Source organism: Aedes albopictus, chromosome 2 (genome assembly GCF_035046485.1).
Source record: "Aedes albopictus strain Foshan chromosome 2, AalbF5, whole genome shotgun sequence".
Taxonomy (NCBI): Eukaryota; Metazoa; Arthropoda; class Insecta; order Diptera; family Culicidae; genus Aedes; species Aedes albopictus.
Window position 1 is genome coordinate 449829134 of NC_085137.1, and position 27727 is coordinate 449856860.

Consider the following 27727-nt stretch of genomic DNA (forward strand, 5'->3'; position numbering starts at 1 on the left):
CACAAAATAAAAACAAAAATCTCTGTGAAGAGCAGAGAGTAGAATGAAATTCAGATCAATGAACAGGAAACACAACAGATAACCAAACATAACCAAACACAAAACAAAATTATTAACAAATCAGATTACGGATATGGGAACAGAACTAAAAGCTGATCATAGGAAAGAAAAGACAGAGAAGAATTGAGAATAAAAAAGGGTAAAGAACAAAAATAAAAAAAACAGCGGAGAATGGTATTGTGAATAAAACTAAGCAGAGTAGAGAATAGGAAACAAAGCAAATATCAAATAACTGAAAAGGAATCAGAACAGAGAGTTGAACAGTTAATCGATTAAGACGTGTATCGGAAATTAACTGTAAACGTTCAAAATGCTCTATCTCGAAGCATGGTTGGTCTTTTTATTCCGGTTCTTCTATCAAATCTTCACAATATAATTAAGTTTAAAACAGCCTGTAAGAGATTTGAAAAATGCTTAGTATCATAAAAAATATGGTTCAATGAGTACACCACACAAAATATCAATAGTACAAAATACTACTTTTTTTTTTAATGTTGCAATAACTTGTAGCGAAAAAATGTACGGGAAAAAATCTGGAAAATAATATTAATTATTAACAGTTACGTACACATAACATATTATGTTTCCAGTTCAAAACCGAATTAGCGACATTTTTTCTTTGACTTCCGCTGCTTTTGCCTTGCGTTGGACACAATGTCGGAAGTGGGGCGCTGTATAGAGCACCAGGTGTACAATACAGCTCCCCACTTCCGACATTATGTTTAACGCAGGACAAAGGTAGCGGAAGTCAAAGAAAAAATGTCGCTAATTCGGTTTTGAACTGGAAACATAATATTACGCAATACCGACTTTCAAAATAATTATTTTCGATAGAAAACCCTCCAATATTTAAAAAATGGTTTATCCCAAAAACACCTGCTTTTTGGTCGAACTTTAAAGCTCTGTTTTAAAATTCTTCAGGTATTATAAAATTCTGTTGCTTAATTGAAAAAAATTGAATTTTCAGCTTCATGTATTTTTTTTTATTTGCGTAATCGTTAGAAGGGTTCCTCAAAAAATGGCCTTAATCCGGTTTAAAGAATTGTTTAAGCATAATTGCGGAGGAACATTTTTCTTTATTTATTTTTTTTTTCCTTTATAATGAGCATCCATAAAAACAATATATTTGCGCAAAAACATGAAAAAAGGAATACTTTCTCACAGTTTCCGCAATTTCAATTTTTTAGGAAGTGAACACAATTTTAAGAACATTTGTGTAATGTTTGAGATAAAAGTCCAGATTATTTTTAGAAAATCAGAACCGCCCTTGGTTTTTTTTTTCTAGGATTTATATAGTATCTCTAAATATAAAGTTACGCTTTTTTCGAGAACATTATTTTAAAGGCTGTTGTGAACATTTATAGTTAATTTCCGTTACAGTCCTTAAGGAAACAGAGCTGAAAAAACAGCATTGACGAGAACTGAAAATACAGCAAATAACACTAATTTATTGCATATATTAACTCGATAAGCTGATGATGACTTTTAATGTAGAATAATGCTCTGAGCTCGAAAACGCGAAGGAAAAAAATACAGTAGAGCGGAAGTTTTTTCGACTTTCCATACAAGGCTGACGATTTGAAATTGATTTTTGTTCTGTTTTTAAGCAAAGTTGCTCTGTTCGAGATCTAAGACTGCAATGCCGAACTTCCAATAATCGTTATCTTATATTTTTGTAGTTTTTAATTTATCCCATTTTTTTCCATTTTTTATAGTCAAAACGAACAACTTGCATCATCAGTTTACGATTTGGACTCTAGCGTTATTTTTGAGAAAGACCTAAGCGAAACATCACAGAAAATTAAAAAAAAATACTCAGAAACCGAGCAATATTTAAGACAATTCATGGGAATATTATGCAGAACTTTACTATATCAATGTTATGTTTTATTAAAAAAAAACTTGAAAATTAGTTATTTCAAATATTTTTTTTTCAATTATTTTTCGATATGTCATAGCGGACATATAAAGCAGTTTATTGAACTATGGGTCACGATGGAGAAATAAAAAACCAAAAATTTATTTTTCTTTAAAAATGTTGATTATTTGGAAATTGTAGAAATACGCTTCAACAACTGTCGCCAATCCGATTTGATGTACGCATAATTTTCAATAAAAAAAAGGTTTTCGGCAAATTTTTGCTAAATGTATTATTTTCAACAAATCAATCTCAAGCATCACCGTGACACCAAAAGATAATCCCAGTAACTATGACAGCCCTTCAAAGCAGAACTCGACACTGAAGAAGTGTGTAAGTCGCAGATGAAATTGGTATTTCTGTCGAAAGATAAGCAAAGTAGTGGAATTTATAGGAATTTGCTCGTCCTCTCCAGATTTTGTTTAACAGTTTCATATTTAAGTTTTTCTTTTGCAATAGTATAGTTATAGTTGAGTGATTTTTTTTTTGCCCATATAGCCGAGGCGGTAAACGCACGGGTATTCAGCATGACCATGCTGAGGGTAACGGGTTCGATTCCCGGTCGGTCCAGGATCTTTTTGTAAAGGAAATTTCCTTGACTTCCTTGGGCATAGAGTATCTTCGTGCCTGCCACACGATATACGCATGCAAAATGGTCATTGGCAGCGGAATCTCTCAGTTAATAACTGTGGAAGTGCTCATAGAACACTAAGCTGAGAAGCAGGCTTTGTCCCAATGAGGACGTTACGCCAAGAAGAGGAGAAGAAGAGGAGTTGAGTGATTTTACATTTTAACTAGTGTTTCAAGCATTTTTCATGAAGCTTATGCAATTTTTTTGTCAATTTGAATTGCCCAAAATGCTCTCAAATAACGTTTTATTAATTTTTGCTACCTGAGGGGGTGGTCGAAGGTACCGACTTTTGTCAAATCCCATTTACACTCAATCTGGTATGGTCAGGGCGTTAACAGTGTACAACCAAAATGGTCAAATAAAAACGTTTTATCAAATTTTGCTTCCTGAGGGTCCTCGTGAGTTCAAATCTCACCTGAGCTGTGGATTTTTTCCCAATTTAACCAATAATTTACCCATCTGTACATATGTACGTTGAGTTATTTGAATTTCATAATTTGACCACACGGATTGGTATTACCGAAAATTTGCACTTCAAGTGAGTCATTTTACATGGTTATTTTGAAAAAAATCTCTTTTGACTTAAAAATAAAGCTCCTTAGTCGTCGACTAACCGTGACTAAGGAGGACGACAGGGCTGCTTATGAATATTGATGTTATGTGAGTAAATTTAAATTTGTCTTCAAACAGTCAGTTATCCTGGTTATGTAATTTCATATAAATTTACAGTTATGTCACCATATTTACCTTCCCCCATACAGAGAGCCCACTTCAAACTATTGTGCAACTGAAAGATTCACTTATTCACCTCTATGATGTACCTTTCATCGGGTGACACCTCTTCACAGCATTGACATTGCACTTGAAAGAAAAGCGAGCAGAACACGAAACTGTAGCTTGCGGTGAGTCTGGTGTTTGCAATCCTAACCTAAACATATGCACCGCATGCATCTTTTGTGTACCCGGCGGACAGCAGAACATGATTGACGAGGAAGTACTTGATCATCACAACCAAGCGTACCATCATCGCCAATCTTCTTCACAGACGGTGGTCGTATTCATATCGAATAGAAGAGGTATGGCCCGTGCACTCTTGTCATTGTTTAGAGGAGTATAAAGAAACCAATCTCACAAATTCTCAAGAAGTGTGTTGGCTCCCCGTGCATGTGCAGTTCATCTATTTTTTTATGTGCCAGTATGTGGTTACTTGTGAAAAGAACAAACGGGGGGGCAAATGATCGCCACATGTATCAACTGAAACGGGATACACGTGCAATTATGTCACCCCTCCCCTGCCACCAGATTCGGTTTGTTATTGATAATGTGGGGATGTTCGTTAGCTGATTACGACTATTGTTTTGTCCGACGACGGTATGACAAATGTTGCAATTACCACGAATCGGTTGTTGGCTAATCGCAATACAGTTAGCACTGCTTTCTAAATAATACTTCAATAAGCGGTGGTAAGCACTCGATTTCTAATTTCCATGAAATAGTGAGCTTGTTCTATACAATTATTTAATATTAATGCTAAATTTGATAGTAATACTGCCTGTGAATCTTTGTAAAGCATGAAACTAATCGTACTCAAAATTATATACTTGGGACTGGGACCATTTGGGCAGGAGCACCTATTTTGGGCACTTGCTGCTACAACTCAGTCAATTTCAAACCGATTGACTTAAATTTCTGTACATGGATAGATATCCCGATCAGAAAGGCATAACAAAATTATAACCAGGGTACGAAAAACGGATCACACTGAAAAACAAACGCGGTGCATGTTGGTAACAAAGGCACCCCGCAACAAGCGCATGTCAGGCGATGAGAGCAATAAAACAAACATCGCTTGCCGTGCGTGTGCGGATATTCCGGCTTTTATGCTGAAATTTTCGACCCACATCATCGAATTCATAAGCATTTGGACGAATTAAGACTCTTGCAAACCTCAAAGTCGAGTTTCAGTAGTAAAACAATGCGAAAATCATGATGTGAATAGAACGAGATAAATATTCCTTCCGTTTTGTTGTGAACAAACTCGGGAGCGATCTTTGTCATTATCTGCTAACGAAAAAACAAATCGTTGTTGCCGTGCCTTCTTTGTTGCCTATTTTTCGCTTGCGGTGTCGTATTCTGCGTACGCTGATTATAACCGATTAAGTTATTTATATCAAAGATATTTCATAACAGAATGAGTTATAAAATTCGCCGATTAGGTGTTAAAATAACAAACAATATAACTAAAATTGCTCTAGCCATAACATAATTATAACAGGTCTTGATGCAATTATAACAAGCTTATAACAAAATGAGATATAAAAAATCAAGAAAGAAAAATAAAATTATATCACATGTTGTTATAAAGTAGTTATAAATATATTGGGTAAAAATTAGGTAGTGTAAAAATTAACTCATTTTTGGGTAATCCATTTTAAGAGTGATATTTTATTTTTAGTAAAAAGTTACTGGCATCAAAAAACTTCTCCACATAGTATACGAAAAACCCAGGGATTCGAACCTAGGACGGCTAGAACCTAGAACAGGAGCTCGTCGTTTTTACCAGTGAAGCCATCGCAGTACTTGAAGTGAGGGGCGATATAAGCTGAAATGGTTCTTCATATTGGTAGCTCCTCTATAAATAGATTCGCTGATCCAACCCGGAGAGGGAAAGTATGACGTCACCATATCCAGTAAGACGTCACCATGCACGTTACTACAGCCCATTTAGTCCCTCAGCTTCAATGTCGTGCACGCTTGTTGTGCACTAGAGCCAGCGTTCACTACTTCGGAGCTGGAGCCCACATCGCTGTACCGCGAAATGACATCACAAGAAACTGTTCCTAATACAGTTGGTAGCAATTATATCTTCGTGTTATTAACTAAGTTGAACAGATAGCTAATGACTTTCAAATAGTGAAAAGTGTGGAATTAAGCACTAAATGCGCCAGCGTTTATTTCCATTGTTTTTCCATGTTTTATTTCATTATTATTTAATGATATGCCTTCTGCAAAGTTGTTCAGTAGTATCATGGCGCTTAAGTGGTGAATGTTTCGGTGAGAATATCCACCGCAAATTCTTTCAGGAATATTCCCTTGGAGGAATTTATGAATGAATTTTTAAAAGGATAGAAAAAAGCATTTCCATAATGAGTCATTGGTGTAATTGTCGATAAAATTTGTAAAGAAACCTTTCGATAAATACTTGGAGTAATTTGTTTTCGAACACACAGCGTTAAGGAAATCCAAAGGGATATCAAAACACATCGTTTCGCTGTTGAATTAAATATTTTATTAACTCTAATAAAACAACTACACTTCTTTTTTTAGTACATAACTATTTCGATCGGCAGATATGCATACACAGATTATCTATGCGGAAAAAAAGCTGTAGTTAATTGTAGTGATATTCACAACTGAGACTGAGTGACCACATACTAAGAAATTTCGAAGAAAAAAAAAGGGAATTGGATTGGAAAGTTTAACTTTAAAACTAGAACTTAATTAATTACAGAGATCCTTCAGAATTTCTAATATATTTTACCTGATGGAGAATCCTTTAAGGAATTTGTGATGCATAGGCTAAAAGTAACTTGCTAAGAATGTCTTAAAGAGTCTCCCTTTTGGATTCTCTGAAGAATTTCTCAAGGGAGGAAATGTATGTTGGATTTTAAACTTAAGTTAAACCTTGCGGGAAATCCCATCACGAATGATCTGTATACTGTACAATTGAATTCATATTAGTAGTTCAAGTTGAGAGCTCCGACAGATCAAAGGCGACGTGATCTGATCGGTGAAATATAATTGGTGAATTTGAATGTGTTTTTGTGTTCTATGATCAGAGATGATGGTTCATAGGAGTGGTTTACTTGGGATCCCAACATGTATATGAAATAATCTTTCAACAAATCTGTGGGCAAAGTTTTTTGAAGAATTCAAAGAGTCATGCAAAAATCATGGAGGAATTGTTGAAGAATTTCTTAGAGGATTACCCGGAAGAATACGTGGAGGAATTTCTTATGGATTTTTTGCATATATTCCTGGAGGAATCCTTTGAAAATTGAAAAAATCTCTAGAGGGATTCCTTGGAGGAAATACCGTAGGAATCTTTTTTTTTTGTAGGAATCATCGGAAGCCTTTCTTAAGAAATCCTTGAAGAAGTTGCTGAAGAATTCTCCAACCACAATTTCTAAAGGCACTTTAGGGGAAATCTCTTTAAGAAATTTTTTAGAAAAAATTGACTGGAGGATCGTCAGAAAGAATTCACGTAGGAATCGTTGCGAAAACTGTCGGAGATCTCTTGAAGAACTTCTAGTGAGCTCCCTAGAAGATCTACAAGGGAAATACTTTTAATATCTCTAGAAATATTACCTCAAAGTACTCCGTGGCCATCCATAATAAACAGACAACCTGTAAGATATGTACAAAATCCTGTAAACAAATGTAAACGCCACGGTTCAATTACATATAACATTTTCCACTTGAGAGTCAAGGACTTCTCGACAACTTTGTTGATGAGTGATGATTCGAACTTCCTAGGACAGCAGAATAATGAGATTTAACATATCAAATAGTTCGTAGTAGTGAAATTGTGCATACAATTTTACACCATTCGAGAATTTCAAGAATCATGAACAACTTTGCTGAACATACGACCTGAGCAGATGATCTGGATCGTGATAAGAAACATTTAAAATTACCCAATATCATCACGTAATGCTGGAGTTGCTTACCTCATTTGCCACCTTCCAAAATCATAAGCTTTCTGTACAAATTTGATGAAGACATGAGCTGTTTTGGTAGTTCATATAATAAAGGATATCAACAATCTAAACACAATGGCGCCATACAGCGAGTAATTTACGCACTAAAGACCACAAAAAAAAAAAAAATGATTAGTTACACATTGCATTTTAAAAATTATTACTGAGTTTGTTACAATGTTGGTGTTATGATGATCAAATACATATTCATTTGTTGTAACTGACTTTGTTAGAACCTTGAAATAATACAAACTAGTTTTCGTACCAATTCCAACAAATATATCTAAATATAACAAACCTTGATATAGATATCAACCGTTGATATAATTATGTTGTGTTTTTGTTATGCCTGATCGGGTATTGTGCCTAGCTGATCGTGTTTCAAAAATCAAGTTGATCGGTTCAAAATTGACTTTTTGAAATAACCCAAACAATTTTATATCAATTGACTTGGGTTTTTGTACAAGGCCGGATACTGTGCGTTTCACGCCGTAGACAAAAGCTGATAGTTTCCAAAATAGGACACTCTGCCCAAATGAGTCCATACTATATTTTCAAGAAAACCATAACATGTTTTAAGATTATGATTTGGTCTGGCAAAAACGTTGCAGTGCCATTTCCATAAACTGACATAAATCCTAAAGTTCATCATTATCAGTTATAAACCTAGACCATGACGAGTTCTGATATTTTTTCAATTTTTGCATCAAAACAGGCCAAATTGCTATAGCCGTCTGCAAATCACGAACTTCACTACACCAGATCCGGATAACTGCGTTGAAACTTATCCTCGATCAAGTCACCCGCAACGCAAACCATAAACTGCGTCGGTGACTTTGTCACTGATCCGCCAAAATTTCCCCCTTGGATCATGATAGGCAAATGTGAACCACCTTGATCGCCCGATGTCGTTAAATAGTTGTCGTTTAGGGAAGACAAGAAGAAAAAAATCAAATCAAAATCACGAATGAAGAATTGTCCGATGATTCGGCATCTTTTGATGCATGCATGCGAGTGTCACATGTTTGTGTGTATGGAGTGGGTGATTTTGCACCGACGACAGAAGACGCAAAGGAAGACTCGCGAACAACGGATTGTCCCATTCTTTTCACAATAAAATAATAATAATAAACGACCGGTAGTGGGGTGTATGTTTAAATACAATCGACGTTGATTTATACGTTTGTCGGCCGGTAGCTGATGACTGACGATTCAGACGAGGATCGTAAAAGTTTCATTGCGACGATGATTGCGATCTAGTGTAGATCGTGAAGCAACAGTTGTTGGCTGTTGAAAAAAAAATAGGTCAACAGGAGAATGAAGAATCTAAGTTTGTTGTGAAGTACCTAAACCAGTATGATAGATATTCGACACTGATTCTTCATTAGGGCCTAACTGACATTTTCGATTTCTCTACATCGATCCTCTCTTTGTGTTATTACGGAAAGTGTATTAAGTTTTCCAAAGATTTTTTGGTTGAAATGCGAAAACGACGACTACATCTTGCTCTAGAAACAAAAAGAATAATGATTTTGTCTGTTTTGATCAAGTTATTAGCGAAAGAGAGAGTTGACGAAGAGAAATCGATCAAGTCAGTTAGGCCCTTATGAAAAATCATTGTCGAATATGACAGTTAATTCTAGTGAAACAAATACAAGTTAACAGTAGACTTCGGCTTTCTCTTGTGTCTATTGTCTGGTGATCTTATGTACTTATCTATGTTCCGTTCTTTATGATCCATGTACTGCTTTTTGCTGATTGAGTTGTTCCAACTATAACTTATTTCTTTATATTCTATATTCTGTTTTCTGATATTTTCATTATCATGTAATCTGTTTTTTTCCTGCTTTGTTCTCTCCTATCTGCTACATTCTATTTCCTCTATTCTATCCTCAGATTGTTCCCTGTTCGATTCTCTCTTCTGCACCCTGTAGCGTTCTCTATTATGTTCTCCAGTTCAGTCTGTTTGCGCTCTGTTATATGTTCTATCCTGTCCTCTGTCCTCTTATTTCTCTGTTCTGTTATCTGTTCGATTCTCTTTCATCAAGGATTTCCTTTTCTCTGTGCAAGTCTCGGTAATGCTGAATATTTTTGTTTTTGTCTTATCCTCTGCTTTGCTCTTTATTATGTTTTGAATTCTGTTCTTTGGTTAATTTCACGTTCTTTGTTAGCTTTTATGCTCTTTGCACTGTTCTGTTCTCCGTAATGATCTCCGGCTCCGGTGCCCAGGATAAACCTGAATACCCAGGTAACAATTTGATGCTGTATAAACGTTTCTCCAACTATTTTAAATCAGCCTTCATTTGAACAAAAGCTGAGCCAAAGGGTACAATCCTTTATTAACCCTCGAACAGTCGCGTCTTTGACTACTTGCAGCGACGCCCCACTCACGCTGTGTACCACATGCGACCATTTTTTACGGTGCGTGTACTCAGTACACGACGCGACCGCTTCCGGGTTAATCTCCCGAACATCTAATTTTGGTGATTTTATTAAACCTTTAGCTGATTTGAGGTTCTTTGAAAGGCATTTTAATGCTTAATATGCGCTTAATCAGCAATCAATTATAAACTTATAAATTGTGTAAAAATAAAAATTAAAAAACTTTGAGTGCCTATTTTTTACCATAAGCTGCTTCTATTTCTAGAAAAGATGTTTCGAAATGTATAAATTAATCTGTGTGAAAATTGGGATTTGAACTTGGACCTCCAGATTCATAGTCACACACCTTAGTATGTATACTACACACAACTGTATATGTATCATCGAATACAAGAGCAAAACTTGTTGTGTCTAAATAGTTTGAATAGAACATAAGTTGAACTAAGCCTGTATTAAGGCTGAAGAAGCAATGTGGACTTCACGTCAAAAATATTTGATTAAAGGTTGAACAATAGATGAATAATTCTGCATGTTTGTATATGCTTTAAAACTGGTTACGCAGATGAAGAATATTCTATTCAACTTGATATTCAGCCATCTATGTATTGCTGATTATGAAAGTTGAACAAGACATACTTCAGACTAATATTCAGCTGTCAATGTGTTCAGCTACAGACACCAATAACCAGCCACTGTTCAGCTAATACTCTTACTGTACAGCATTCATTGTTACTTGGGTTGGGCTTAAAATTCCCATACAAAAAGACTAAGCAAAATGCTGTCATCTGTTCTAATTTCTGTGGTCATGTCATGTTTAGGGCTGTGGCTCAGCATTTCTGCTTCTAGCGATATGATTGCAACAAAATTCTAACAGCATCCGCAAAATAGCTCCTACATTGGACTAGTATTATCTGTACAATACAAATCTCTAAGAGCTCCCTTGATTAAGGGTCATCAAATCGACTAGCGTAATCAGTCTGGAACGTGATGGATACCTTATGGAACCACATGAAGCGCTTTAAAACACTTCTTATAATCTTCTGAAGCTCATCTAAAGACATTGATCCAAAATGCATTTTCAAAAACAGTAGGCCCTTAAATCTATCAAAAACCTCCTGTAACGTCTCGCCGAATGTGAACCCACCTCGGTCCTCTGTAACGCACAAGAAAATCATTGAAACCTCCGGAAACGCTTCTGAATCGTTTCCAAAGTCCGCTGAAAATCCTCTGAATCTTTCTTAAATGCCTCGGAAACCCCCTGATATCCCGTCGGACCGCCTATAACCCTCCTATGAGCCCAAAAATACCCTTGTTATGCGGAACCAGAACCCTGTAACCCACCTCATTCTCTACGAAACCTCTGGACACACGCGTGTAATGTGTTCGGAACTACCTGAAACTACTTGAAACTTCACAAAACGCCTCCGAAAACCCCCTAGGGCCCCATGTAACGCACATGAGACCCCCCGAAACCCCCGATAATACCCTAGCATCGCCTCCGGAACCTTCCTGAAATACCACCGTAAAACCCCCATACAATTCACCTGAGACCTTCTGAAACACTCCCGTAACGCCTCAGAAAACTCTTGAAAAACTTCTTGGAATCCCTGCAAAGCACCTAAGACCATCCAAAACCCCCTGAAAACGCCCCCGAAACACCTTTTAACGCCTCTGAGCCTTCCCTCTAGTCAGTTCCTTGAAATCTCTCAAAAAAACCGCGCATGACCCACCTTCAAACCTTTCGTCCCTCTTAAACTTCTTTGCATTACCTTGAAATCCATATAGGTAATTCCTGAATCCATTTAGAAAAATATTATTTAGGATGTATCAACTTATTACCTAAATGGGGGTTTCGATGTATTCAGAGCGGTTAAATGATTTATAGTGAGGTATATGATGGGTTTATGAGGAAGGGGCAGAGAAGGGAGTTGAAAGGAGTTTGAGGCGAGCTTAAGTTGAAGTGAGAGGGAGTTTAAGGGTATCCAGGAAATCCCATAAGCACATATATGTTTTATGAAACGCGTAACAATTTATCATGTGAAGCAATATGAACATAGTTTATACTCATACCGTCTTACCTCGATCATTCGAAATGTGCTGAATCAACAAGCGTTGATATGTCACTGCGATGTACATATTAAATGCGAAACAATCCAATATTACGCATATACTCGCAGCCACGGCTACTTCTTTTTTATCCCCTGTTTCCGAAAGTTGTGAGTGGGGCTGTCCATAAACCACGTGCTCATTTTTGGGAGATTCCGAGTAGCCAGCCATCGTGGAAAGATCGAGGTTTTCGTCTGCTCGATTTGGGCTCAATAACAAATCCGAAAATAACAAAGCAGAAATAAAGTTTCTTAATGGCGATGCAGGGTGACCACTGTGTCATCAGTTAAAACTTTACCCCGGTGGTTCGAAAACAGTGTTTGTCGCATGAGAAGGGGTAAAACGCACTCCAGTATCGCCAGACCAGCTACACTCACGCAAGAAACCAATGAGATCTCTGCCGGGGACTAGCAGACATCTTCAGTGTGTGAGCGTTGGTGATCTTCTAATTTTAGGCGACAATGGCGCCTATTAAGTCAGATTGCAGGTCAATGTGAGGAAAGGAAGGAAGTGATTATTGCAATCGTTTGTATCCACAGCAGACTGAATATACCTCTCTGCGTCTGCGCAAATTCGTGTGGATGTCGGAGTGTTGGTGGGATATGGTTTGCAGAGGGTTGCCAGGCGCAAGGTGTTAGACATTTAAGATTATTATTGAGAAGTTGATGCGGCACAGTTCGCTTGATTGCCTAACTCGCAGGCGTTATATGATGGATTAATCCGCTGTGAAAATTGGAAGGAAGGAAAACGGCTTAATAACCGTTATGTGGCCGGCAAACTTTTTGCTTTTTTCTACACCGTGTATTTTAAATGGGTGCTGGGTACCCGGGTACCCTGCCGGCCACATAAGGGTTAACCGTTTCTGGTTCTAGCGATAATCATATTATACAGGGTGTTAGGTTCATGAGTGCAAACTTTTTAAAGGGTGATAGAGGACCATATATGGTGAAAAAACTGTTCTACACATATGGTTAAATCTCAACCGTTACGTAGTTATTCAGCTCCCCATGTTTTTGACTCTTATTGCCTTAACTAGCTATAACTTTAAAATGGTTTTTTAACCCTTATTCGAAAGATTATTGAATTTTCTATCAAATGGCATGTTTGAATCGATTGGTTTAGTTAATTAACTAAGTTTTCTAGAGCAAAATAGCTAAAAATAGCGTGTTTTAATTTGTTAATGTCAATTATCTTTGAACTATGCGTAATAAATTAAAATTCTTTTCTTGGCAAAGTTGTGGCCCCTGTTCCACTCTACAATTCGTTCTTTGACGTCAAACTTCTAACTCTTATCGTTTTCTTGCAATTTTGATTTAAATATGCAGCACAGTGCGCAAAAAAGTGCTTACCATGACGATTGCAAATTTTTGATCTGGAATGCGACGTTTAAATCAAAATTGCAAGAAAACGATAAGAGATAGAAGTTTTGCGTCAAAGAACGAATTGTAGAGTGGAACAGGGGCCACAACTTTGCCAAAGAAGGAATTTTAAATTATTACGCATTTTTCAAAGATAATTGACAAAAACAAATTAAAACTCACTACTTTTAAGCTATTTTCTCTAGAAAGCTTAGTTATTTAACTAAACCAATGGGTTAAAAGTTGTCATTTGATAGAAAATTCAATAATCTTTCGAATAAGGGTAAAAAAACTGCGATAAGTTTAACCATTTTAAAGTTATAACCAGTTAAGGCAATAAGAGTCAAAAACATGGGGAGTTCAATAACTACGTAACGGTTGAGGTTTGACCATATGCGTAGAACAATTTTTTTCACCATTTATGGTCCTCTATCACCCTTTAAAAAGTTTGCACTCAGGAACCTGACACCCTGTACATGAGTTGCCTAAGTAGAGGAGGGAGAAAGCATATAGAAAGCGAAAGATACAAAGTAGGAGGGAAAGCACGAATCAGAAGCGGTAGCCACTAGATCACCAAGCCCGTCAAAATATATTATTCTACTAATTTTAACTTAAATTAGTTTTACAGAAGGTCCCAACAAGTTTTTTTATTGTTGCAATTCGGTTAATTTCTAAATAGTTTGAATCACTTGATATTCGAGAAAAAGCATTTGTTTTCTAACAATAAAAACAGTATAAGTTTGATCGAAAGTTGACAGTGAACACTCAAGGGGACGACTTACGCCTAGAACACTTTTTTTTTATTCCTTGTTGGGTATATAAGTCACTGCGACCAGTTTTTTGATCTATTGTGACGCCTAGAACACTTAGAACCCATTGCGTCTGATCACAGACGTAGAGACGTCTCACTCTTCTCTCTTTTCACATTATTATTGTAAAGTGCCATTTACCATACACTGAATGGTATTATTTATTAGTGGCGATGATGTGTTTACTGTAAAATTACAATACATAGCATGGTTTTGTATGGCTAATTTTTCCGAGCAAAGTTCCATAACAACCGGATAACATACTGTGTTATCTGATATCAAAAATAATTAACTAAATTTGTTCTCATTTTGGCTGAATCACCAGGCAACATAACAACCATGATAACAATCACGTATACTCAGGATATCATTAAAATATCTTATGATGTTATCATCAAAGGCAACCTGATAACAACTTCTGCAAATCAATTATTTTTATCCTATTGAAAACTCATTTTGTTATCAGAAAGATATTTGCAACGGCCATTGATAACTAATTTCCGTTGTTGTTGTCGTCGATGATGCCCCCAGTTCGACAGGTATGTTAACATGAATAATCAAGATGATAACACAACATTGTAAAATGAGTTCTGGAGCGAACACTAGTTATCTGTTTGTTACTGGTCAGTTATGGTAATTTGCTCGGGCAGCCATCATCGTTTTCAGTCTATTTTTTTGGCCAATTATACCGATTCACCGCAGAGTTACAGCCGTATCTTGTATACAGATTATTGCGGTTTCAGGCTTTATTGAACTTTTGATTGCAAGCAATTCCATAGAATGAACTTTTTGTGCATTTCTTGGCTAAAATTGAGTAAATCCTTAGGAGGCGGGTTATACCCCGAAAGCAATGTAGAACCTTGCCTGAAACCGATAAAAAACACTACCATTTGCGTTCAAAAAAAAAAAAAAGAAAAGAGAAAAAAACAAAATAGTCATTTTATCCGAGGCGAACCAGCCTAGGGATAAAAAGCCTCGTAAATCGTGAAGGCGTGAATCAAAATGATCTAGTATCCTACATCAATTTGATCAACGTAAAAGGACGATTAGTACGACGTATTCCATTTCTATTCAAAAACAAAGCTCTAACCAGGACCCACAGAACAATCAAGGATTCAGTCCAAAAAAATGATGAAATCTATTATGAGTAAAGTTTCGTTTTATAATTTTCTTGTGGAGGATCACTCCGATAGAATTTCATTTACAAGGATACACCCGATTCAGAAAACCAACGACGCTTCTAGTATGCGGGTGATCTGCCAGAGCGATCGAGTGGCAGCAACGGGCCGCCACTTCGAGGACGTAACTCTTGACGAGGCAGTACAATCGAAGTTCACGGTTCCATTGTGGCTGGGAGATGGGAGTTTCGAATCAAAATTGAAACTGGTACTTAGAACGTGTTTAGTTGACTGTGTGGCTTTCATAACTGGGAGATGATGATCTTAACATAGCGATAAGAACGGTTGTTGATTGATGATACACTCTGAATGTTCTTTCCCTCATTATAGCTTCACCACCTCTGTTGGACAGAGCTTTTTTTAGAAAGGGTTCTAAAAACTCTTTCGTGGTAATTAACTGATACTCAATGATCAAGAAAGAAGGGATCAAGAAAGTTTTCCATCCAATTCCAGGACTCTAACACTTTCATTGTAGTTAGGAACGTTATCGCAATTTAAGATTGACGGACTAATGTAATCATCTCTGTAACTTTGACGTTAAGGAACATTTTATTTATTAAAACCACCATTCCAATAAGCAAATTGCCCAAGCCAGTGACCGCAGCGATAATAGTTTGGTCAGCTGTTTGTAAAGAATCAATTTACCGCGTATTTGCGACATGCATCAGCACCACGAAGAAATCCCCGCGCTGCTGCAGTGCTGCACTTCCTTCACGTGGACTTGAGCAATCAAAAGCCCATTTTACTACTCAAATATGGATCAGCAAATATTCACAACACAATCGAACTGCCCTATAGTAGAGAAGCAGCTGTGTGTGCTTTAGAATCGTATGTGTTGCACTGACCACGCGGTGCAAATCGGCAGAACCGGGTTCATTGCAATCGTTGTTGCAATTGCACACGCCGCCGCCGCCAGCTGAGCTGTGTGAAAAATGCCGTATTGGCTGAGCGAGGTGGTGGTCGAACGGTCGCACGCTAATCAATAATTCATAACTTTCCAGTAGTTTTCGCAATTTTGCCACCTCGCCGGGAGTGTGAGTCAATAATGGTGATTGTGGGGGGTGGCAGTGTGATTGGACAATAATCACAATTTGTGGTATTTGCTAGAATTCAGCATTGACTACCAAATGCTATATGACAATCAATCAACTATTATGGGTAACTCTGACACAATTATTGGTCAGTATGTTTGGTATGGTTTATTTGTGAAAGACCTGCAACTGCATTTATTGCAGTTCACGAAAAACATATACATATTTTTATTGTTTAAAAATGTAGTATTCATTTACTGTATGAGATTGTTGGAGTTTTTATAACTTCAATTAATGACCGCGTATTCTGACGAATCATTCACAATAGTTGTACTGTAAACCTCCATATTCGTTCCCGACCAGTTGGACTTCCAAGAATGTTCATCGATCAACTTTCCCAGCACCACAATTGTGAATCCCACATGCACTATTACGTCTGAAACAAACAAAGACACGTCACCTTGATGCGATCACATCGAGTACTTCTCCGGTTCACTACAGATAATGTTTGCAAACTGGGCCACGTCCAAAAACGGGGTAAAATTCCAACTCAAATTCCAGGTGTTGTCCTGGTCCAACGCCATGAATACATCTCCGATGAGAATAAGCAGCAGTTGAACTCCAATCAGGAGAAGCAGTGGGTACAGGGCTGGTTTTCTTTTCTGTTAAGAGTTGGAAAGAGATGGAAAATGTGTTGAATTTTGGCTCTGTAAGCAAAGGGGTCTTGAGCACCTTAACAATTCCAAACAGGAAGCTGACACCGGACAATATCCACAGAACGCCCAACAGCCACGCCCAGCGTCCGATCATGTATACCCAAGTATCTGCAATACCACAGTTCATTACTAACCAAAGTTAAAGCAAACACAATAAATACTAGAAGTTGAAGCATACAAAATGCCAGATGAGAAGATGAAGTTAATCCTAGTGCACTGAAGGCCACTGTAAGCGGCCCCACAATAAAAGCACCGAGGCCTATGGCGTATCCATGACACAAAATGTAACGCTGAAGGTACGGCTCCATAGCGCAGATGGTATAAAACTAACTCGTATAATCCAACAACGATTGACTTCACTGATGATCGTTATCAGCTTGTACTTGTTAATAACAAATGGGGTTTTATTCGTAGGCCGGAGAAAGATGTGGCGTTAATCTCGCTCTTTAAACTATTTTCTTTTTTAAGCCTTTCACAAAATACTTACATTTTTGAAATAACAATTCATTGAAGTTTCTCTAAGGAACGACTACGCGATGTTGGTTAGCTGCCCAGCGTTTCGAGAATTGAAAACATACATTTAAACATTCCTTCATTTATGTGTTCGTATTTTATTAAAATGATGTTCATCTGTCTGTCATCACTTTGTCAGCCTGTGTACTCATACATTTACCAATACAAACTGACAAATAATCTTGAACGTTGAACGTTTTTTTTTAGCTGGCATCGAATCAGCTCGGAGTGATCATATATTTTTTTTAATTTTGGGAATCTATCATATACATACAGGGGATAGACAAAATGATCGGGACAGGCAAAATTTTCCCTTCTCAAAAAATATTCAAATAGCTGTAACTTTTCGAAAATTGCATCAAATATTCTCGAATTTTTACTATTAGTTGATCATTTAGTTGTGTATCAGTGGACAACAAGAAATCGGGCTATTCTGCACGAAGTCATGAAGATTTTAGGAAAAAGGTATATTTATCCGATTGCCAACTTTGAGCTGTTTTATCTCCACATTCAATGAACCGAATGCAATGAAATGTTGACCATTTATGACTTATATAATGAGCTTTGAAAAACTTTTGACTTAACTTAAAATTCTTTACACAGAAGAAAAATATAACGATTTGATTATTTTTCTAATAAAACACCAAATTTTCTCAAATTTCAACATCGTTTCAAAATTCAAGATGCTAATTATAGTTAATTTATATTCCCTCCAATTTGTCTTGGATATAAATTCGTTTTGAAAGAAAATAACAACATAGCCGGCAATTCATTGAAAAATTAATGGGATGTATATTAAAAATAGACCAATTTACTAAAAAATCATAAAATAAAGGAAATCGCTATAACTTTTTCTCTTGTTAATAATTTTAAGTTAAGTCAAACGTTTTTTAGAGCTCATTATATAAGTCGTAAATAGTCAAAATTTCATTGCATTCGGTTCATTGAATCCGGAGATATATTAGCACAAAGTTGGCTATCGGACAATTCTACCTTTTTCAAAAATGCTTATAACTTCGTGCAGAATAGTCCGATCTTTTCCAAATTTTGTCCACAGATACAATATGTTGTTCGATCGTAGAGTTCTGCGGAGTCCAAAGAATGCTTGATTTCCTGCCACAATGCGTCTCTGGATTTCTTTGCTGATGTCGTTGTCGGGATAATCGCACCCGGATTTTTGCGGCTACAAGGTCAATGTTTGGCCCTCTGTAGGACCTCACGTCAATGACGTCCGAAAATGGAATTTTATTCAGAGACGAATGCCCCAGAGGTAAAGTCTCTCTAAACAAAAAAAAAAAAATGGAATTATACTATTTACTTTTTGCCTTTCTCGTACACCAAGGTGTATCAAAAGGCTATATGTTTACTCCAAAAACGAAAATTTTATAGAGCCCTCGGAGGGGTCAAGTCTTATGTACCAATCGACTCAGCTGGACGAGTTGAGATGATGTCTGTGTGTGTGTATGTGTGTGTGTATGTGTGTGTGTGTATGTATGTGTGTGCGTATGTGCGTGTGTGTGTATGTGTACAAAAAGGTCACCTCATGTTTAGATAGTAAATATGAACCGATTTCAACGACCGATGGTTCATTCGACGGGGTACATTGTCCCATTGTTTCCTATTGAAAATGGTTCAGATCGGTCCAGCCGTTCCGGAGTTATGGCCATTAAGGTGTTCCAGATCGGTACCCCAGGAAGGGGCCAGATACGAAAACGCTACAATCCCATGCATGCGACACATCAAACCACGCCATTTTGAATAACCTGATGAACGGTAAGCAGGGAAATAGTCTCAGACCATATCTGAACCGGTAGTAATCCGGAACCGGTTCCGGGTGTTCCGCCGGAAGTGGCCAAATATGAAAGTGAACCAAACCCATGCATGCGACACATCAAACAGCGGCTTCTTCGATAACCTGATGAACAGTAGGCAGGAAAACATTCTCAGACCATATCTGAACCGGTAGTGTTCCGGAACCGGTTCCTAGTGTTCCGCCGAAAGTGGCCAAATATGAAAGTGAACCAAACCCATGCATGCGACACATCAAACAGCGGCTTTTTCGATAACCTGATGAACAGTAGGCAGGAAAACATTCTCAGACCATATTTGAACCGGTAGTTTTACAGAACCCAGATGTCCTACCGGAAGTAGCCGAGCATAAAAGTTAAACAAACCCTCACATGCGACACATCAAATCGCGGCTCTTTAGGCAACCTGATAAATCTTTAGCTAGAAAATAGTTTCAGACCATATTTGGATCAACCGATAGTGTTCCGGAACCGGTTCCAGGTGTCCCGCCCGATGTGGTCAAATGTGGAAGAGAACCAAACCCATGCCTGCGGCACATTAAACAGCGGATATTTAAATTATTTGATAAACGATTAGCAAGAAAATAAACTCAGACCACAACTAAGATATCTTTAAAGACTACCGATAGTGTACCGGAACCGATCTAGGGTGTCCCGCCGGAAGTGGCCAAATGCCAAAAGGCACCAAACCCATGCATGTGACACATCAGATAGCGGCTTTTCAGATAACTTGATGAATGGTTAGCAAGAAAATAGGCTCAGACCACATTAGACAATATCGGTAGTGTTCCAGAACCGGTTCAGTTGTTACGCCAGAAGTGGTCAATTGCACAAATGAACCAAACCCATCCATTAGACACATCAATTCATGTTTTTTTAGGAAGCCTGATGAACAGTTAGCAAGAAACTAGTCTCAAACTTATAAGGGATAATCGGTATTGTCCTGGAATCGGTTCCGGGTATCCCGCTGTAAGTGGCCAAATGAAAAAAAAAAGATCCTAGCCCATGCATGGTATACAACAAATCGTGACTTTTTAGATAACTCGAAAAACGGTTAGCAAGAAAATTGACTCAGACCGCATTCAAAACTACCGATAGTGTTCAGGATTGGATTTCTCGGGTATCCTACCGAATGTGGCCAAATACAAAAGTGAACCAAACCCATGCATGCGACACATCAAACCACGGTTTTTTTTAAATAAGGGAACGTCCATAAATTACGTCACACAAAATTTGACAATTTTCAACCCCCTCCCCCCTATGTCACACTTTTTGTATGAGGCCTTTAAAATTTTAGTATGGGTCGCCAAACTTTGCCGAACACCCCCTCCCCCTCAAAGCGTGACGTAATTTATGGACGTTCCCTAACTTGAGGAACGATTAGCAAGAAAATAGGCTCAGACCACATTAGAGGCTACCGATAGTGATGCAGTACCAGCATTGGGTGCTTCACAGGAACTATAAAGGTGAACAAAGACAATGCAAGCGATAAATATGTGTAAGAGAACAACATCTTGACTGAACTAAGACCACATATATACAGACGTCTCACTCTACTCACTAACCATCGTGCTTGTTTCAACGGTTGAATCAAATATAAATCAAGCCTAACTTTACCAAACACCGTATGTAACATAGAGTAATGCGGGGCAAAAGTTCGCACCTAACAGACTTAATCAAATAAACGAATCCCTGTCATGTTACCTTCGAAACGTAGTACTAGATTTTTTCACGTTCCTTGGGTAGTTCTAGTAATAAAATTTTTAATTCAAGTACTCAAATGCGAACTTTTGTCCCATAGTGTGAAATTCATTTATTTCATGTATATTCATGTTCACCATTTCACTCTATGCACGTAATGTGTTTCTTTCAATTCATGACCTTACATACCAATTGAAACACGGCCTGGTACTCAGCTTAAGTATGCAGTGTATTTTATGAACACTTCCAAAACTTATAACAAAGAGCGTTACTGAAGTTGTCAAAATACATTGTGAAATAATTACAGCTGTAAGTGTTACACAAAATACTTGAAAAAAAAAAAACAAATATGCTACAAAACTTTTGAACGGGACCGTAATTTTATTCTAACCTTCGTCAGTATGGTGATGAATTATAAGTATGAATTTACAAACTAAGCTATGAAAGACCCCCAAAAAAGTACAACATAATATTCCCAAAAACTTTCAAAGGTTGACATGAATATGGCGAAAAAATGTTCCAAAATGTTTTTCATCCATTTTTCATTTTTAAAAGGCGAACACACTGATTGCCTTATAATCGATTATCTTCCAAAAATAAGTTCAAATCCTTTTTCAGAACGATTTAAAGATGCATACTACAGATATTATACATAATATTAGTTTCTATACAAAATCGTCATTGCTTCAAATGTTTTGTAACTATATTGATGCTCTAGATTCAGAAATATAGTGTGAACTTTTGCCCCACAGCTACTGCGAACTTTTGCCACACTGTCGAGGCTTTAGCAATGTTCCTTTCTACAAGAAGCACTAGAATATTTTTGTTTGTTCGAGTGCACCTCTCGAACTACTATGGAATGACGATTCTCCGACATCAAGAGATTTTGTAAATCTTCTTCTTCCGTTCATTACAAATTCTTATTACAAAAGGTCCAAAAATTACATTAAAACAGCTAGAAACACACTTGTTTACATAACTCTGCCACTACATAACGAAATCGTTCCAGTTTGACGATTATCTGGCCTGACAATGTGTCGAATCTATACAAGTTTGCCTGGGTTTTTAAAAAAGACTCACTGCGAACTTTTGCCCCGCATTACTCTATGTAAATATAAAAGAGATTTTCACATGAGGCGCTGAATTTCGTTAAGGATTACTTGTATCACTCACCTTTAGGGATGATTTGTGAAAAAATGCCCGGATTTTTTCACGTTTCTGAAATGCTCAATCTCAATGTATTAGTTGCTATGGGAACAGCGAACTTCCGCTTCGATCGTCTTCGTTCGTGGATTTTGTTAGATACGGTGTTTGGTAAAGTTACGCGTTAAATCGTTTTTGTTCGATTGACGTTTCCTCACTACCGCCATCAAGCCAGCAGTGGGTTGTGAAATGTAACCTGATTAGCATTTGGCGATTATTTTTTCGTGACGATGAATATAACAGCAATATGTTCCAAATGATATGTCTGTTTGTCTGTACTAAAGCAGTCTCAACAAATCACACCATTTCAGATTGCTGAGGTGTAAAAATATACAGTAGGATGGATCAACTTTATATGGGAAAATGAAAATTATCGCATCAACCTCGGACAAAGTTTTTCTCAATCCTCTTTTGCGTCTAAAACAAGGTCTAAAACTATTGGGAATTTTTTTTATGGTTTTATTGCTTGCATTTTTTGTCAAATATTACATGAATCTTGTAACCTATGATAATAAAATATAGCCGAAAGTGTGAAAAAAAACTTTGTCGAAGACCGTAAAGTCATCTGTGATTGTGAAAAAAGTTATATCCTAGCTTGTAATTATCGTCTTGATGTTGATCGGCCTTCAGTGATAGTGAAGGTGCTCATGCAGTCAACTGAAAATTCTGATATTTTTCAGCTCTGTCTATACGTTTAACATAACGTTGGAATATGTTCCATTAATAAGTTTCCCAATTTTATTAAAATTATTGCTTTACTAAATAAAGTATTCTCAGGATTTAGGAACAGTTCAGATTACGTCGACGGAAAGATCGTGCTTCGGAATGATGGCCCATGCACAGACATTTTCTAAACAAAGCAATAGTGGAAGATTCCAAAAACAGGGACCGAATTGTAGACCACCCGATAGGTAGTAGATAGTCCGCATCACGACGGTTTCAAACCGAACAGATTCATTATATACCAAAACATCCGTATGACATTTTTGAGTTTAGCAAAGCCATCTTGACAAGGAAACCTTGACCTTGAAAATCATAAACTAGTGTTTTTGATATCTCCAGAAGACTGCAAAGCCAACATTCTGAAGCAAAACTATCCCACCAGTCGTATCGCGACCAAGGAAAGATCATGAGTACATATTCAACGAGAAAGGCACTATCACCACTAGGTGGATTAATCTGGTTTTTTTTTATTTTCATTAGCCTATGATAAAAATGCTTCTTTAATGGAATGTCACCCACATAGAAGATAAACAAGTGATTTATCAAAATAGATTAAAATACAAAACTTGCATTCTGATTATCATTGCATAGTTACCCAAACTCGAGTAAAGTAACAGGACTTTTGCTTATATGTACTAATTTTGTTAATGAAACATATGTGTAACTTATTTTTCATATGATTTTATTTATTTTTTTACTTTCAGTTATACAAGATGTGCGATGTCAAGATTTTGGTTACGATGGGGCGAAAGGTAAGTTTTATTTATAATATTTCGAGCTTATCAATTCACTAAATGTCTACTAGTGTCTACATTTTCAAGTGAAAAAGACTTGACAAATTAAAATATCTGTCCTGGGCAATTGCCCAGCATCACCTTGACCTGTGGCCAGGTCAAATTTCTGTCAACTTTTTTTCAATAATCTAATAGTAACTCATTCAATTAGGGGTGATACACAAATTATGTCACGCAAAAATCGACCTTTTGCAACCCCCCCCCCCTCCCCCCTATGTCACACTTTTTGTACGGGACCTCAATATTTTTGTAAGGGTCGTCACGCTCTGCGAAACCCCCCTCCCCCCTAAAAGCGTGACGTAATTTGTGTACGACCCCTTATTACATTCATAGACACTCAATCTAGGAGTTCTGTGTATTATTAAACATTATCTATTATCTTAATTTGGTAAAATAAATTTAAACTATTATTCATATTCATTAATACAATATTTTAACCTTAGTTAAAAATATATATATAAAGAGCTAATCGTAGCAATAGACGATTGCAACGATTTTTGACGAAAATTTGCTATGATTTTCGTTGACGTGTGCTCCAATGTTTCAATATTGGAAGTTTGATGCAACTTATAAGTGATATACCAGGGAGGCAGCTTCAAAATCATTTTCAAAATTTTATTCTGAATTCAATCGCATGTAAACTGTACGCACGCATATTGCCTCTACTATAGCATCCTATTCAACATTATATGCGATCGTGTGTTGACTGGGAGATCGTTGTTGCCATAGAGCTCTGCAAACAGCTCACCTTTCTCGTTTATTTCTCCGAGACCATGGCTTCCCATGACGTGCTCATAGTCCGAGTTATCGTAACCAACCTTCAAGTTGAAGTCATCCATGAGGAGCTTGAAGATTTTATGCACAATAGAACTCAGGGCTCCGAGTCATTTGGTCGAACGCCATTTGGTCGAATGCCGTTTGGCCGAAAAATGAATGACAAACTTGAGTGATCATTCCATTTTTCTCCGCATCACTATAACTAGAAAGAATAGCCTATAATTCAAAGAAGGAATAATCTTTGATATAATATTGGCAGTTTCAATGCCAAATAATACCTCAATGCCAAAACTAGAAAGAATAGCCTATGATTAAAAGAAGGAAATATTTCTTATGATTATATTGGCAGTTGGAATGTCAAACAATTCTTATGAATTCTTTCGATCATGATTCGGCCAAACGACCATTCGGCCTGATGGCAGTCAGCCAAACGCCATTCGGCCAAACGGCTTTCGGCCAAATGGCCGGACACCAGAACTCAGTTGACTGTGAAAGTTCTCTTTGTTCTGCATTCCAGGCTTCGAACCTGTGTTCTTGATCTAGCCACAATTATCCATCCAGTGGGCTTCGTGGCCGAGCGGTTAGCGGCGTCAGTCGTTTAGGTGTCTCGTAAGCCTCGGAGTGTGGGTTCGATTCCCACTCCAGTCGGGGAAAACTTTTCGTCAAACGGAAAATTCTCCACTGGGCCACTGGGTGTTATATGTGTTGTCCGTTGTCGAATGTTTGTACTGTTCAGTCTGTAGAGGCCGCAAGGTCGAAGACGGTGTAATAGTCTTTTCTAAAATATCCCTTTCGTGACGAACCAACACAATTGAGCTGTTGAGCGGTAACAGTTTTGCATATTTTTTTCATCTGTCTAGACTTTGTTTTATATTATGTAAATTGTTACACTAATTCAGCCATTACTTATACTTGTATCTGTGAAATAAACTTTTGTTTACGTTGCCTGTAAAATTTACAACAACAAGGTAAACAAAAAGTGGGCAAAAACGGTAAAACATGAAAAAGCATATTATTTATTTCCGATTTATCTACGTAGTCAACGCTAGAAATCAAAAGATAAAGAGTAGTTTTTTTTCAAATAAGTAAAAATAATAATTACTTTTTTGGGAAATCTAAGAGTTCTGGAGAGCCAAAGTTGAGCAATTTGTATGGAGATTTCACTTTTTTGCGCTCCGTCACGAAAGGGATATATAGGTTCCCACTGGAAGCCAATCTGTGTACTCTAAAGTTCGGCTAATGGACTTCGCTAAGTCCTAGGATCTCAAGCTTCATATGGCATGCCTGCTTGGCTAGGGTATGTGTACCATCAGTAATCTCACGCTCCCATATCCTATTCTAAAACAAGAGATTACGGTTCCAATTGATTCCGTGTAGGGCTGCCACCTTAGGTATTGCTTTCGGTGGAGGAGCATTTCATACTCAACCGCTAGAAGCCATAACAGATACAATTTGAACCTCACCTCCTTGATGAACATACGCTCGGGACGTACCTCCTCAATTTAGCTGAACTAAGAAGGACAACAGTAGTAGTGTCGAGGCTGAACTACCAGCTAAGCAGCTTGCAGGCTATATAAAATAATTCGATCCTACTCCCACATATTATTAGTATATTTTGAACAAAGTTGCTTGATGGATGTATAGCATCGCTGCATCAGTAGCAAAATCGATATGACCGAGCATTCATTTATCAGAGATAAACTTGTTGATTTTCCCATTTGATGAGCCTCTATTAGTGCTACTGATACTACAATGAAGTCATCATGAAATTAGAGTACAATCAACAAATGCACCCAGAGAACCCAGAATGACAATCCCAGCAGAGTGCTATCAATTCAATGCTATAATGGGTCCATTTTCAGATCGGATGCAACCGGTGCACACGAACAACTGCTGCTGTCACCATTACCTATCCAGAATGGCCTTCAGGGAAATTGATATTAATTAAATAATTGTACCTTCATGGGCACGGGAGGAGTGGCGCCTACATTGAGTTGCAATGTGTCGTTAATTCGATCGTTCCTGGTCTTCCCGACGACATCATGAGAAACCACGTAGGGGTTCATTCACAAATATCATAACGAAAATTGGGCTGTTTTGACACCCACCCCTTTGTAACACTGTTTGTATCCCCTCCAGCGTTATGACATTTGTGAATAAGCCCTAGAGTGTGGGAACATTTCAGAAAGGGGGCTCCTATTTTGATCACCTTCCGCTGTAACACTGTTAATTTTATACCAATTGGCTTAATTTTCTGTACACGGTTAGCGACGTACAGTATGAAGCCATATACAGATACTCAAGTAATTCGGTATGAAAATAATTGAACTATGGTGTTAAGTGCCCAAAATAGGAGACACTACCCATGATAGGAGGCATGATAGTGTGATTCACTATCTGTTCTGTTGAACATTGATTGAATACCATTTGTGGTGACAGTAAGGAAATGTAACTGCACAATCTAGGCGTCACCATCCAGCGGGTGTAATTGGGATATCGGCAGATCCACATACCAAACTTCCAATCGCAAGTTCTTCTTGTTAATAGAAGTCATGATTTTCCGTTGCAAATATTTTTTCACGGCTTGCTCGCAGGGCCGGACACCAACAACCTAACTTTCCGGAGAACCTGGGTGCACAGTTGAGGTGAGAGTTCTTCTCTGCCACGTGCATGAAGAACAGACGCTGTTGTGAGCCACTCCTAATCTAGAAAATAGACGGTGTCAGAAGCAGGTATGGTAAGAATGACCTCGATAGCGTCTTTTCTCTAAGGAGGTGCGGCTCAAACAGCGTCTGTTCTGGCATCAAGCGGCTGAGTAAGAAACGCTGCCCCACGCCCAGCTAGATCCAAGGTGGTAGCCCCATCGGCGTGGTCGTCCTAGTATTGGTTGGAACGTTAAACAGAACTGGCACGATGGCCCTCCGGCGAGACAGGAGTGTTGGCGTAGGCCCAATAAGCCACCCGTAAAAATCCCCATTGCGAATAACATAGGAGAAAATACGACTCGATACAATCGGCAAAGACCCACGCGACGAAATAAGGACTACGATTGGAAACTTGGAACATGGAATTGCAAGTCCCTTGGTTTCGCAGGATGTGACAGGATAATCTACATTGAACTACATCCCCGTAACTTCGACTTCGTGGCGTTGCAGGAGCTTTGTTGGACTGGACAGGAAGTGTGGAAAAGCGGGCATAGAGCGGCTACCTTCTACCAAAGCTGTGGCACCACCAATGAACTGGGAACAGCATTTATAGT

General features: G+C 37.8%; 3 protein-coding genes across 9 annotated transcripts in view; 2 read left to right on the forward strand and 1 right to left on the reverse strand.

Moving 5' to 3' along the window:
• Positions 1–27727, forward strand: part of LOC134288589 (uncharacterized protein DDB_G0283357-like) — a 498750-nt gene that overhangs the window by 235970 nt on the left and 235053 nt on the right. The window lies entirely within an intron of this gene.
• Positions 1–27727, forward strand: part of LOC109419671 (carbonic anhydrase 1) — a 111928-nt gene that overhangs the window by 46060 nt on the left and 38141 nt on the right. For all 7 annotated transcript variants that reach the window (XM_062853872.1, XM_029870060.2, XM_062853873.1 and 4 more), the window contains exon 3: positions 23602–23649. In XM_062853872.1, coding sequence (XP_062709856.1) covers positions 23602–23649 — 48 coding nt within the window. The remainder of the gene's footprint in view (positions 1–23601; positions 23650–27727) is intronic.
• LOC109419672 (uncharacterized) lies at positions 11999–17294 on the reverse strand. The gene is made up of 4 exons (XM_019693908.3): positions 17128–17294; positions 16966–17057; positions 16733–16895; positions 11999–16669 (listed from the first exon to the last, which is right to left on the reverse strand). Exons 1-4 carry the CDS (start codon positions 17255–17257, stop codon positions 16521–16523), a joined length of 534 nt encoding a protein of 177 aa, XP_019549453.3. The 5' UTR covers positions 17258–17294; the 3' UTR covers positions 11999–16520.